The sequence below is a fragment of the Narcine bancroftii genome, chromosome 14 (genome assembly GCF_036971445.1).
Source record: "Narcine bancroftii isolate sNarBan1 chromosome 14, sNarBan1.hap1, whole genome shotgun sequence".
In the NCBI taxonomy this organism is placed as follows: Eukaryota; Metazoa; Chordata; class Chondrichthyes; order Torpediniformes; family Narcinidae; genus Narcine; species Narcine bancroftii.
This window is the reverse complement of record NC_091482.1, coordinates 4,082,143-4,096,564: the sequence shown is the minus strand read 5'-3', so window position 1 is coordinate 4,096,564 and position 14,422 is coordinate 4,082,143. Positions and strand designations below refer to the sequence as shown.

The window sequence follows — 14,422 nt, the reverse complement described above, 5'->3', positions numbered from 1 at the left end:
AGACATCAAGAATACATGCACATTTCTGGACAATATTGTCATGAGGGTTTTCAGTTACCTCAAACTTTTGAATAAATTGCTGAATTTTCTTGTTGTAGCATTCCTTCTCCAACACCAATCCTCCTTCACCTCCCCAATCCACCTCCATGCACTTAATATGAACAAAGCTATAGGATAATCACATGTAAGTACATTTCAAAACATTTGAGATTTTCTGCTTGCAATATTCTATTCATGTGTGATGACACATTGGTATTTTGGAGCATCTAGAGGATAATGACCAAAATGTTAGAATTACATTTTTCCTTTCAGTCGTGAAGGAAAGAACCTGTGTTTACATTGCAACTTTTACATTTCCATGACATACCAAATGTGTTTTCAAACAAATTAATAACTTTTACATTGTAATTTCACTTGTATTAGGAAAACGATGATTAGGCAAACCCCGGCAGCCCGCACAGCCCGACCATTGGCAGCTGAACCCCGGGCCGGGAGCGGTCAATGAGAACTGTTTAGTGTATTTCAGAGTTTAATACACACCTTAAAAACCAATAGTCTAAACACTAACAACTGCGAACTCCATTGCAGAGTTCTCTCCAATCTTAAAAATGACCTTGTCCACTGTAAGGATAAATAGCATGCTTTTATTTTAAGTTATTCCTTGCTATTATTTTTCCTCAGAGGTGGCTCTGCAACCTCTCAGAATGGCACAATTAAAACAGTTGAAATATAAAAAGGGAATCATTTAATTCAACCAGTCTGGAGGGCAATACCCGCTGGTACCACAGTAGAAAGTAATGTCAGACAAACATTAAACAAGCAACTGATTCAATTCTGCCATTTTTGGGTGAGGTTAAAGCCAACGTTATAATATTTATTTCTTCTTAAATGAGAGCATCAAGTATTTTGATTTGTGCTTTGTCAGGGACCTGTTGCACACAGATATTGCTCTGTCTAGTTGTTGAGCACCACTGCACCAATATAATTTGATTTGGTGATTATTTCAAGTCTCATCCTAAATGAACTCCTGTGATAGCTTATTGGGCAACACGAGCAAAGGATAGCCCTTTTAACTTCCAGTCTGCATTACTTGCAAGATAATGAATGGGCTATTACGGAGGAATGGCACCACATCATAGCCCATTGTGAATTGGTTCCTGATTAAAGAGGCAAGATCCACTCACTTGAGTTGAGTTTAGTTAATTTCAGTATTTTGTGAAGTATTTTATCATGGATGTAGGAAGATGAATTAACTTATTTATTCTATAACAGACAGATCATATGTTTTAATGCATTATAGTTGGCAAAAGTCTTCCGTGGTAATTAAAGCTCCCAATGTAAAATGTTGATTGACTATTTCAGCTCATGACCTCAGAGTTCCTCCAGCTGCTCATTATTTGCTTGAGCCCTTAATCCTTTCTTATACCTTGATGAAGGGTTCAAGCCTGAAATGTTGGTTATGTAGCTTTATTTTTGCTCTATAAAGATTCAATGACCCGTTAAAGTTTCTCCAACATTGTGTTTTCATTTCAACCATGGTGTCTGTAGACTTTTGTATTTTACTTCCTCTTCATATTGGTTATGAAGTACTGGTGGGTACGATTATGTATGCTTTGGAGGGAATGTGCAGATATTGACATATCTGAGCACCTACAAGCCTTGCTCTTATTTCTCGTACTTATGCATTTGGGAGGTGCTGCAGTTATGGCAATGCAATTTGTGGATGGTGCCCACTGCAGGTGTTGTGTAGGTAGTGGATAAGATATTGGGTGGTATTAAACTTCAGTATATTTTGAGTTGCATTAGGAGGATGAAAGAGAAAGGTCGGGCTCCAGAGAGAGCATCTGAGCCTGAAATCCTCAGGAGTCGGTTCTCCTCGAGTACTGAGGAAGGGGATAGTCAGGCTAAGGCAGGCAGAGGTGTAGGGTCAGCCTCTGTAGCCCAGAAAGGAAGTAATAGGAAGAATAGAGCGATAGTTATAGGGGACTCGCTGGTGAGGCGGACGGACAGAGGATTTTGTGGACGAGATAAAGAAAACCAGATGGTGGTTTGCCTCCCTGGTGCCAGGGTCCAGAATGTGGCTACACGAGTCCAGAACATCCTAAAGGGGGAAGGGAAAGAGCCTGAGGTCATGGTTCACATCGGTACCAACAACATTGGTAGGAAGGAAGAAGTTGTCCTGCAAAATGAATATAAGGAGTTAGGCAGGGAGCTCAGAAGAAGGACCACAAAGGGTATAATCTCTGGATTACTTTCTGTACCACGTGATAGTGAGGGTAAAAATAGAGTCAGGTGGAGACTGAATGTGTGGCTGAAGGGGTGGAGTAAAGGACAAGTTTTTAAATTTTTGGACCACTGGGACCGTTCTGGGGGAGATGGGACCTATACCGTAAGGATGGATTTCATCTAAATCCAAGAGGTACCAGTCTCCTGGCAGGGGCGTTTACTAGGGCTTTAAACTAATAAGGTTGGGGACAAGGGTTCATGTTAGGGAGGAGAGTAAGAAAAAAGGCTTTTTCACGCACAATCTGGAGGTGGAACAGCAGCGGGTAATAAATAGTGGCCACAGTAACAATTGTAGAGGGCGTAAGAGGCAGAAAGTTAAATGTGGAAAATCTCTGAGATGCATTTATTTCAATGCAAGGAGTGTGGTAAACAAGGTGGATGAACTAATGGTGTGGATTGACATGTGGCGTTATGATGTGCTAGCAATTAGTGAGACTTGGTTGAAGGAAGATTGTGACTGGCAGCTAAATATTCCGAGATTTTGCTGCATTAGATGTGACAGAATTGGCGGGGTACGAGGGGGAGGTGTGGCGTTGCTTGTCAGGGAAGATATTACAGCAGTGCTGAGGCAAGATAGACTGGAGGACTCATCGCGTGAGGCTCTGTGGGTTGAACTAAAAAATAAGAACGGTGAGGCTACAAATATAGGAGTATATAATAGGCCGCCAAAAGAGGATAGGGAACTCGAAGAGCAAATGTGCAGAGAAATAGCTGAGATGTGTAGTAGAAATAGGGTTGTTATAGTTCGGGCTTTCAATTTTCCTAACATTGATTGGGAAACACAATCAAGGAGAGGGCAAGATGGCTTAGTCTTTGTACAATGTGTTCAGGATTGCTTTTTACAGCAGTATGTTGAGGTGCCTACCTCAACAGAGGGGAGGCAGTGTTAGATCTATTGTTAGGAACGGAATAGGGCAGGTGACGAAAGTGTGCGTTGGTGAGAACTTTGGCTCGAGTGATCATGGGTCCATTAGGTTCAACTTAAATATGGAAAGGGATAGGTCATGTCTGAGGTTGAAGGTCTTCGAGTGGGGGAAGGCTAGATTTGAAGAAATAAAAATTTGCAGAAAATTATACAGGCTGGTCTTTTTTCTGGAAAGGATGTAGAGGAGATTTGGAGGGTATTTAAAGAAGAGATATTGAGAGTACAGGATCTTTACGTGCCAGTCAGATCGAAAGGCAAGGCCAAAAGCTTAAGGGAACTGTGGTTTTCTGGAAAAATAAGGAAGTTGGTTCGGGATAAGAGGAGAGCATTTACTAAATTTAAGAAGCAAAAAATGGATAAGATGTATGATTATTACATAGATTGCAGAAAACCCTTAAGGAAATTTGAAAGGCAAAATGAAGGTATGAGGTGTCATAGCTGATAAGGTGAAAGTGAATCCTAAGGGTTTTTACAAATATGTGAATACTAAAAGGAGGGTTAAGGATAGAATAGGACTGCTGGAAAATGAGAGCGGTGAACTGTGCAAGGAACCGTATCAGATAGGAGAGATATTAAATGATTTTTTTTCTCATCTGTGTTAACAAAGGAAAAGGACATTGGACTATGTGAGATAGGTGAAGCAAATGGCTTAGTTCTGGAAAAGATAGGGATTAGTAAAGAGAGGGTTTTGGAGCTTCCAGGGTCAGTAAAAGTGGATAAGTCTCCTGGTCCTGATGGGATTTCCTCCAGGATGTTAAGGAAGGTCAGGGAGCAAATAGCGGAGGCACTGTCAGTGATTTTTCAACGATCACTGGAGGAGGGTGTGGTGCCGTAGGATTGGAGGGTTGCTAATGTAGTTCCGTTGTTTAAAATAAGGCACGGTGTCGGCCAAGTAATTATAGGCCTGTAAGCTTGACTTCGGTGGTAGGGAAAGTTATGGAGGGTATTCTTAGAGATGGTGTGTATAAATATCTAGATAAGCAGATATTGATCAGGAGCACCAAGCATGGGTTTGTGAAGGGGGAGTCCTATTTGACGAACCTTGTTGAGTTTTTCAAAGAAGTGACAAGAAAGGTGGATGAAGGTAGGGCAAATGATGTAGTCTATCTGGATTTTAGCAAAGCTTTTGATAAGGTTCCACATGAAAGGTTAATAAGGAAGGTTCAGTCACTAGGGATTAATAGAGAAATAGTAAGATGGGTTCAGAGGCGCCTGGAGGAGAGACAGCAGAGGGTCATGATGGACAACTAACTGTCTGTCGGGATGGAAGCCTGTGATGAGCGGTGTGCCTCAAGGATCGGTGCTAGGTCCCCTGTTGTTCATAATTTATATTAATTATTTGGATGATGGGGTGGTTAACTGGGTAAGTAAATATGCAGACGATACGAAAATAGGGGGAGTGGTGGATAGCGAGGAAGGTTTTCAGGGATTACAGAGGGATTTGGTTTGTTTGGAGAGTTGGGCTGAAAGATGGCAGATGGAATTTAATGTAGAGAAGTGTGAGGTGCTTCATTTCGGTAAAAATAATCAAAATAGGACGTGTAGTAAAGGGGAGGACATTGGGGAATGCACAAGGACAAAGAGATCTTGGAGTTATGGTGCAGTGTTCCTTGAAGGTGGATGCCCATGTTGACAGGTTGGTTACGAAGGCATTTGGTATGTTTGCCTTCATAAATCATAGCATAGAGTATAGGAGCTGGGAAGTGATGCTGCAACTGTTTAAGGCATTGGTGAGGCCAGGTTTGGAGTATTGTGTTCAGTTCTGGTCTCCAAATTATAGGAAGGATATAGATAAGGTGGAGAGGGTCCAGAGAAGATTTACCAGGATGTTGTCTGGCTTAAAATACCTAGAGTACAGAGAAAGATTGAAGAGGTTAGGACTTTATTCATTGGAACGTAGACGGCTGAGAGCAGGGGAGGTTGAAACAAGAGGACACAAGTTGCGGATAAAGGGGCAAAATTTTAGGAGAAACATGAGAGGATGCTTCTTCACTCCAAGAGTGGTGTTTGAATGGAATAATCTTCTAGAGGAAATGGTTGAGGCAGAGTCAGTTCTTTCATTTAAGAGGAGGCTGGATTATGTACATGGATAAGAGGGGGTTGGAGGGTTATGGGCGGAGAATAGGAGGGGGGATCTTGCGGAGTTGTTTGAGTGAATCGGCGTGGACTTGAGGGCCGAGATGGCCTGTTTCCATGTCATAAACTGTTATATGGTTAATCCTTCACATTCATTGTGCTTTGTGGATGGTTGAAATGCTTTGAATTTTGGAGTGTCAGCAGATAGTTATTTTGTGCAGCACATTTCTCATCAAACCTTCTCGAAGCCATGATATTGATGGGACTGGTCCATTGGTGATGATCAAGATATTGATGGTTGGGAGTGACTTGGTGAAGGCAATCCCATTGAATATTAAACATGAGTTGTTAGACTTTCATTTGATGGAGAAACACAAAAGCAACAGCTGCTGGAATCTTGAGCAGATGAAGAATTGCTGGAGGAACTCGGCAGGTCAGGCAGCATCCACGGGTAAAAATGGACAGTCAGCATTTTGGGTCTACATCCTTTATTGTGACTTTCTTGTTGGAGATGTTTTGGGGGTTTGTTTTCTGAGGGATTGCAAAAAGAATTGAATATTGTGTAGTCGTTACTAAATATCCATATTTCTGACCTTGTCATGAAAGGAAGGCCATTTAATGATGAAGCAGCTGAAGATGTTTGGGCCTAGAGCACTGCCCTGAGAAATTCCTGTAATTGATTCCAACAAGAATATTTTACTTTTACTTGTGGACTTTGCTTTTACCACTGGATGCCTTGTTTGTTCAAATAGTGCCTTGGCTCTGGAATTCAGCTTGTTGGCCCTGTCCATGACATAGTTGATATTTGAGAGTATACTGAGAGGGAATTAGTGAGATTGAATTTGCCTTGTGTTATTTTTCCCCCCCCCCCTGCTTTTGTCAAATAACAGTCAAGACTGTAACTGAACTGGAACAGCTTGGCTGGAGGTACACCTAAATCCAGAGCACGGGTCATCGATGTCACAGCCAGCATATTGTCTGGTTCCATAGCTTCCTATTATAGCAGAATGTTCCTTGACACATGGCTTGCAAAATAGCCTTGCATAGACAATTATTTTGGGTTGGTTTACACAACTGTGGCTGAGCCTATTTGTAGGTAATGTGAGAGACTTAAGTGAGTGTTAAGAAAACATTTAAACAAAAACCTATTTCAAGCTGTTCATTTGTGGAATTAAATGGTATGTTTTCTATTGACCAAACTAAATTACACGTAAGTACTAAAAGACTGAAGTTAGTGGAACCTTTTAGCCCAAGGTCAAAATGGTTAGATATACACTTTTAGTAATCTTTTAGTGAATTGACTTGTATTTACCCTTTTAACCTTTTCTTCTGGTGCAGTGGTTTGATTTTTTTTTTCCTCTGTTTTTGATCTTAGGTGGGGCTCTCCTGGTAGCTGTTTGCAGGGGGAAAGTCAGCGAAGGGCTTGATTTCTCAGATGATAATGCCCGTGCAGTCGTTACAGTAGGAATTCCTTTTCCAAATGTCAAAGACCTCCAGGCAAGTAATGTAAATCTAAGAAGGAAGCTAAGAAAGGCTGTTGAAAGCTTTCCACTCACAACAAAATATGTGTGGGTTTTAATAAAATTGTATGCAAGAACTCCTAAAAATGTGTTATGCATTTTTATGATTATGAACAGTAAGTTGTCTTCAAAATACACAGAAATAATAAATCAAAGTTTCAAAAAAAAGTTTCGATATTTCTCTTGGCAAACAAGGCTGGGCAGGTGACTGAAGTATCACTGGGGGAGCACTTTAAGATCAGCGAGCATAATTCTCTTAGTTTTAAAATAGGTTAGATATACCTATACACAAATAGGTATAGCTATTTGGTCCATAAGTTAAAATCCCAATTTGGGAGCAAGGTCAATTTTGATGGTACTTGGCAGAAGCTTGCAAGGGCTGATTTTGGAAGGCTGTTTGCAGGTGAAGAGATGTTTGGTAAGTGTGGGGGTGGGGAGCGGTGGTTAAAAGTGAGAGAGGTAGAGTTCGGGAACATGTTCCTGTTAGAGCGAAGTGCAAATAAGGCAAGAATACAGAAACCTAGATGGTAAGAAATTGAGCTGTGATCAAGAAAAAGGAGTAGATGTGTGTTAGGTACAGGCAAGTGAATCCTTTGAAGTTTAGATATGTAGGAATACAGAGTACATAAAGGAATTTTGGGAAAGGGTGGTGGCTAAAAGGGCACACGAGAGCTTTGATAGATCAGGTAAGGTAGAATGTTTGGAGATTCTAAAGGCAAAAGGGTAACTAGGGGGAGAATAGGGCCCCTTAAGGAACAATGTGTGAAGTTACAAGACATGGTCGAGGTCCTAAATGAGCATATCTTGTCTGTATTTATAATGGAGTAAATCAAGAATATTAGGGACTTTGGAAAAGTAAATAGTGATGTCTTTAGGGTTCATATTACAGATGAGGAGGTGCTGGAGGTCTGAAATGCATAAACATGGATGCATCTCTCAGTCTGACCAAATGCATCGTAGGACATTGTGGGAAGCCAGAGAAAAAATGGAGGAGTTCTGGCAGAGATACTTGTATTTTTTCTTGCAGGGGTGACTTGCAAGAAGATGATAGGGTGACAAATGTTGTGCTTCTAATTAAGGAAGGCTGCAAGGACAAGTCTGGGAACTATAGGCTGGTGAGCTTAATATCAGCCTTGGAGAAGTTATTGGAGGGGATTCTGAGGGACAGGATTGACCTGAATTTGGAAAAGCAGACACTGATTCATGATTGCACATGGAGAAATGCACCTCACAAATTTGGTTGTGTTTTTTGAAGAGATGACCAAGCAAATTTGGAGGCATGATTGTCTCATGAACTTTAAGAAGGTCTTTCACAGGTATTGTCTCGGAAACTGGATAGGAAAATGAAATAACAGGATCAGGGTAAGATAGCAAATTGGATACAAATTTGCCTTGTTGGTGGGAGTTAGAGGGTGGAGCTGGAGGATTGTCTTTCTGATTGGAGGCCACTGTGCTGCAAGAATAGTTGATATACGCTAGAGGCAATTTGCTTCTAAACAATGCATTCACTATTGTAATTAAATTATTACAGTATTTCCACATAGAACTTTTGGGTTTTGTATTGATTTTTCCAAACTGATTAGGACTTTGCATCTTTTCTTATTGGAGGTCTGAGCTACAGGGGTGAATTATATTTTACAGAACTCGAAGATTATTTCCATCCTTTTATCATGGGTAGAAAAAGCTATCAGCTGATCTTTTTAAATTTTGTTCATTCAAAGAATGTGGATGTTCTGGTAAAATAAGCATTTATTTTCCATCTCTCATGAGTTGGTGGTAAAGCATGACCTTGAACTAGGAGTTGCAGATCAAACACCCTCATGCGTCTGATCGCATAATAGTTTTTAAAGAAGCAGTTGAAGATGACTGACCCCAGAGGCTGAAATGATCAATAATAGGACAACCAAATGGTGCAACTAATCAAGTTGCTGCTACACATTTCACTCTTAGCCATGTCTGTGTGACTAGTTTACTCCCACACCCCAGGTTGATACATTAATTGTCCACTGCAAAGTGACAAAATGCAGGAGTGAGCGGTAGAATGTGGGAGAACAAAATAGGGTTAGTTTAATGGGTGCAACATGCTCAGCTCAGGCATATTGGGCTGAAGGACCTGTTTTCCCTTTTCTTTCTGCTGGGTGACATTTTTCCCCAGTTCTCAGTGATGAAAAACTGTCATGAATCTTTTTCAATTTCTCGTTCACACCATTCTCGGGCATCATTTTGATGGGAAAGGTCGCCACTTGCTCCTTGCTTCTTAAGATCAACTCTTGGATTAAAATTTATGAAGAGGTTTTGTGGTATGGAAACTGAGCATCCGTTTCTTCACCTCTTCTCACATTTCATTTATAATTGAGAATATAGTCTATTGCTCCATTGAGTTGGTTTGGATTTGTCCTGGCTTTTGTTGCCAAGTCCTACTTGGTCATTGTTCATGTTAAAAATGGTGGGGCCCTGGAGTGTGCAGGAGATATAGTAAAACCCCTGGTATCCGACACCTTTGGGTACATTGGTAGATGCCGGATAAGTATATTTTCCAGTTGCTTGGGATTGTGTGTTGCGTGATTGGTGAACTAACAGCGAGGCATACCAATTTTAAACTTCCTTATTTTTTTTTGCTGTTGCTTGAGGCAACAGCATGGGTTTTACTGTATATCGTTCACTGAAAGAGGAGACCAAGTGGTGAAGGCATTTGGCACACTTGTGTTAATCCGTTAGGATGATGAGTACAGTTGTTAGGCATCAGGTTACAGCTCAAGGTGAGACCACACTTGGAGTACTTTGTGCAGTTCTGGTCATCCATTAATAAGAAGGATCTCATTAACCTTGACATGATGCAGAAAAGATTAATGAGGATGTTGCTGGGGCTAGAGAGCTTGAATTGTAAAGAGAGACCGGTTATGCTGGGACAAGTGACCTTTGTAGAATTGTATAAAATCATGTGGGCACAGATAAGGTGAATAGTTAAGTCTTTATTCCATAATAGTGGGGTGGCACAGTTAGCGTTGCGGTTAGCGTAATGCCATGACGGGAGTGACCCAGGTTCGAATCCAATTCTGTCTAAGGAGTTTGCACGTTCTCCCCATGTCTTTGTGGGTTTTCCCTTGGTGCTCCGGTTTTCTCCCACCCTCTAAAACGTATGGGTTTGTAGGTTAATCTGGGTGTAATTGGGCAGCAATTGGCTTCTACCATGCTGTAAATATTTTGAAAATTAAGTTTAAAGTTGGGGGATACAAGTTTAAGGTGTGAGGGGAAAGATTTAAAAGGGCCCAGAGGAGCAACATTTTACACAATGGTTTTGGATTAACCTGCTGGAGTCAGTGAAGGTGAGCATAATTATAACATTTGAAAGGTGTTTAAAGAGTTGCATGGATAGAAAAGGATTGTGCCAAATACAGGCAAATGGGACTTGGTTGTCATTGGTGAGTTGGGTGGGTGGGTGCTTGACTCCATGTTGTGTGTCTCTATAGCCCCTTTCACACTGGCAGGTGAACGTGAGAATTTACCGGTTCACCCGCCAGTGTGAACACTTCAAACCCAGTGGGGGAGGAGGGGGTGGTGAAGGGGGTACAAATCAACCCAATACTGGTACTACCTAGAAGGTAGTATCAGAACCAAGTCATTTTGACTGTGCTCCAATGTGAACAGGAACCCGCTATGCCGGATAGCATTAGTGACGCTCTGATGATGTTCTTGCGTGCGTGCAGGAACGTGAAGGAAACAAAAGATATTCTTACAACACTGATTTTAAAAATAGATTCAAGGTATAAACTTTGTATTTAATTTACTAAATTTGCAATCCTGATCAATGTATTACGATCTTGTATTTAAACAAAATTATTCATGCTTATTTAAAACATAATTATGCATTATGTACAACACCGTATGAACCTTTCAGCCCATGATGTTGTGCTGACATATATAAACCTCCAGTGTCAGAAAATTGTAATGGGAATAAAACACAGGTGGGAAAGTAAACGCATAATTTTAATGAAACCATTAAATTAAGGTATACTTCAAAAGATCGTAGCAGAGAACACTGTTAACTAGCATTTGGAAAGAATACAGAATGAGGACAATCGGAACTTGTTGGAACGACTCCAAATAGTCCACGTGCTGTTCATCAAATTGAACGTTTGTGGTATGGAGTAAAAATAATCCTCAATTACTTCTAGCATTCTGATTGGTTGGCGAGATACCATTTTTACGCAGGTTTCATTGCCAGTCCGATTTTTACCACACTCACTATAAATGGTGCGCGTATGTTTCATTGTCAGTGTGACTTTCCTATGTTCGTATGCATTTTATTCCTGCTACCTCTTTACCATGCTCACTGTAAACTGTGCGCGTATGTTATCCCCATTATATATGCCTGTCTTTTGTAAATAAAATCATTCACGACATGAGTGCATTCAGAGTCCTTGCTTTTGAGACCCATCAAATCTGTTTTCTCACTTATAACATCACCTCCCCACCTGGAGAGTGAGGGGTGGGAACATACCAGAAAGTGAGAGGCTGGAGGGAGGTGTGGGTAATCTAAATTGTGTTTCCTTACAGAATAAAGCATTCACTGCCTGCAAGTATGTAATACATGACTGCTGGAGGTTGCCCCCCTTTAGCTCTGTGATGGTGGGTATTTAATGTGAAAGGGCTCACTGACCCGTGATTTCATAGTCCAGTGTGAATGGCCCTCCCAGTATTTCAACACTGGTCATTCACACACTTATTTAATGGGTTGCCGGTGTGAAAGGAGAATGACTAATGCCAGTGTTGTAGCAATAATAAAACCGATTTGTTCGAAATGCAGTACGTTCTGAGCTCAGATGTTGTTGGAACTTGTGTTTGTACTATTTCTGGCGGGGTCAACCATTTATTGATATAGGTTGGACTGAATCATTTTGGCTCAAGCTTAGTATATGTGAAAGTGGGGATTTTAGAAAATAACAAAAATTGGTAATCAACATGGCACTTCTTGATAAAGAACCTCTATTCTATACATCATGGACCTGAGCAAACAATGCATCAGTTTTGGTGATTTTTTTTTAAGGAGGAATGCAAGCCATCCTAATGAAAATTCTAGTCCTTCACACTATATTGAGATGTTTTTGCTCTTGAGCTGGGAGAAGTGACATCAATTCAATGATTCTTATGAAATATTGTGCACTAGATAGTCGGAGTTATCCTAGACCAGGGATAAAGCTGGGTTCTGAAGTGACCATACTATCAACCGTGTCAGTTCAACGTCTAATTTTTGCACTTGTATGTATAAAATCTAAGAACTCAAAAGTTGAACTATTGTATTAGAGCTCTTGCCATTTCAGAACCCTTGTCTCCAATTAAATTTATTTCATTCTTGTTTGGAGATTTTTGATGCGCGAGATAACTCTGGATAACGATAATTTTTCTTCCTAAACACTTTTGGGTGCATTTGATGGATTTTGCGCTGCTGATCACAAAAATCACCTTTGGTTTCCTATCATGTACTATTTTTTAAAATATCACCGATGACGGTTTGATGTCTGGCTGCAGCTAGAAGGGATACTTGGTTTCTTTTTCTCCTAAATACTTTGAAAAATGTTTTTTCAATTATAAATTAAAGTGGCATTTTATCTATTTATTGGCTAGGGAATGGATACTGTCAATTCATTAGAGTATTGCATAGTTTTTTCCAAATATCGGTTTAAAATTTGCAGTTCGTTTTAAAAAAAAGAATAAAGTAAGTAACAATTTCTGTTTTTTTAAAAAAAAGAATAAAGTAAGTAACAATTTCTGTTTTTTTTTAAAGAATAAAGTAAGTAACAATTTCTGTTTTTTTAAAAAAAGAATAAAGTAAGTAACAATTTCTGTTTTTTTAAAAAAAAGAATGAAGTAAGTAACAATTTCTGTTTTTTTTAAAAAGGATAAAGTAAGTAACAATTTCTGTTTTTTTAAAAAAAAAGAATAAAGTAAGTAACAATTTCTGTTTTTTTTTAAAGAATAAAGTAAGTAACAATTTCTGTTTTTTTTAAAAGAATAAAGTAAGTAACAATTTCTGTTTTTTTTAAAAAAAGAATAAAGTAAGTAACAATTTCTGTTTTTTTTAAAAGAATAAAGTAAGTAACAATTTCTGTTTTTTTAAAAAAAAGAATAAAGTAAGTAACAATTTCTGGTTTTTTTTAAAAAAATGGCAGTGCTTCCAGTGTTTGTTTATCATGTCCTTAGCAAGTTGCAATGACCTTTAAGATTTTACTTTCCATCAAATAGTGCACAGAATATGAAAACTGGAGCTGTCACCTTGGGGATTGTTAATGATGATTGACACTTATAGTTCACCTTAGACACAGTGGCATGAAGCGTATAGTAGTTATGTACCTCCAGGGAAACTGTTTGATTTTTTTTCACTTCTGCTTGGCTGACAGTAGATTGCATTCACCGTTCACAAGAGAGTTTTGGTTGCATTAGATTTTAATCATGTCACTTGTTCAGAATCCCTGGAAGCAACTTGAATTGAGATGAGTATATGAGACCAGGGTAAATTTGTACCATAATTTCTTGAAGCATAAAGTTTTGTGTTCGTTGAAATGTCAAGACCTGTACTAATATTGACTGCAAGTGTCTGTGCCTTACTCAATGCTGTCAAATTTGGGGAGTTCAGAGAAAAATGGTGTGATAGCTACACACAAACAACTGAAACAGCAAAGACTTCATATTTCTTAGTACATATATGATTGGCAAAATGCTGTATTATTCTGTGATTCTGCCAAGATCCTTGTCGTTTCAGATGGAATTGCACTGAGATAACGCAGCCGGTTCATGGATTAGGAAGAGTTAATCTGTCAGAATCATGAGTTAGTTTTTAACCTCCGTTTAATGGTGACTAATTACAGAAAGTAGTTGAGAGATACTCGTGTCTTGTGAAAATTAGTGCAAAAGTCAACATGAAAAGATTTTGTTATCATTCTTGTCTCAGCCAAGATTGGTCGGCTGTTCTGAGCTTTTTTTATACCAGGGCACCTGAAAACTATTTGGTGACGTGTATAATACTTCTGAAAATGTTAATGATTTTTGTTTTTCACTTAAATTATTAAACATGTGAATGACAGAAGATAAAAATTATTTCTATTGGACTATTTAATTACGTGGCAATGAAGCAAGTTATCATTGATCTTGGCTAGAGGGCTTTCTAAATTCATTTACTGGTACTCTTACACATTGCATTAACTGAAAATGAGTAAAGTACCTTGGTTTAGTTGAAGTTTTGTTTTAATTTTTAAGACCTGCTTCTCATTTTATTTTATGATGTCACTAGGATTCCCTTGCTACCATCTTTCGACCAGAAAGGCAGACGATCTGTATTATGGATTCTCGAGTGTTTTTTTTAATCTTGAGATGGTGAAAGGATGATATCAGATTATACTATCTCCAGCATGAATCATTAGATTAGTTGACTAGAGAACTATAATATTTTAGAGATACAACACAGTAAAAGGCCCTTCTGGCCCACGAGATGCTGCTGCCCAATACACCTATGTAACCAATTAAACTACTAACCCTGGAATGTGGAAGGAACCCAGGGGAAACCCATGGGGAGAACGTATAAGCTTGCAGTGGTGGATCTGAACCCAGGACGCTGCCG

The 14,422-nt window shown here is 39.4% G+C and overlaps 1 protein-coding gene across 5 annotated transcripts in view; it reads left to right on the top strand.

The window, feature by feature from the left end:
- Positions 1-14,422, top strand: part of brip1 (BRCA1 interacting helicase 1) — a 342,881-nt gene that overhangs the window by 110,304 nt on the left and 218,155 nt on the right. For all 5 annotated transcript variants that reach the window (XM_069911456.1, XM_069911452.1, XM_069911453.1 and 2 more), the window contains exon 17: positions 6,663-6,784. In XM_069911456.1, the coding sequence (XP_069767557.1) occupies positions 6,663-6,784 (122 nt within the window). The remainder of the gene's footprint in view (positions 1-6,662; positions 6,785-14,422) is intronic.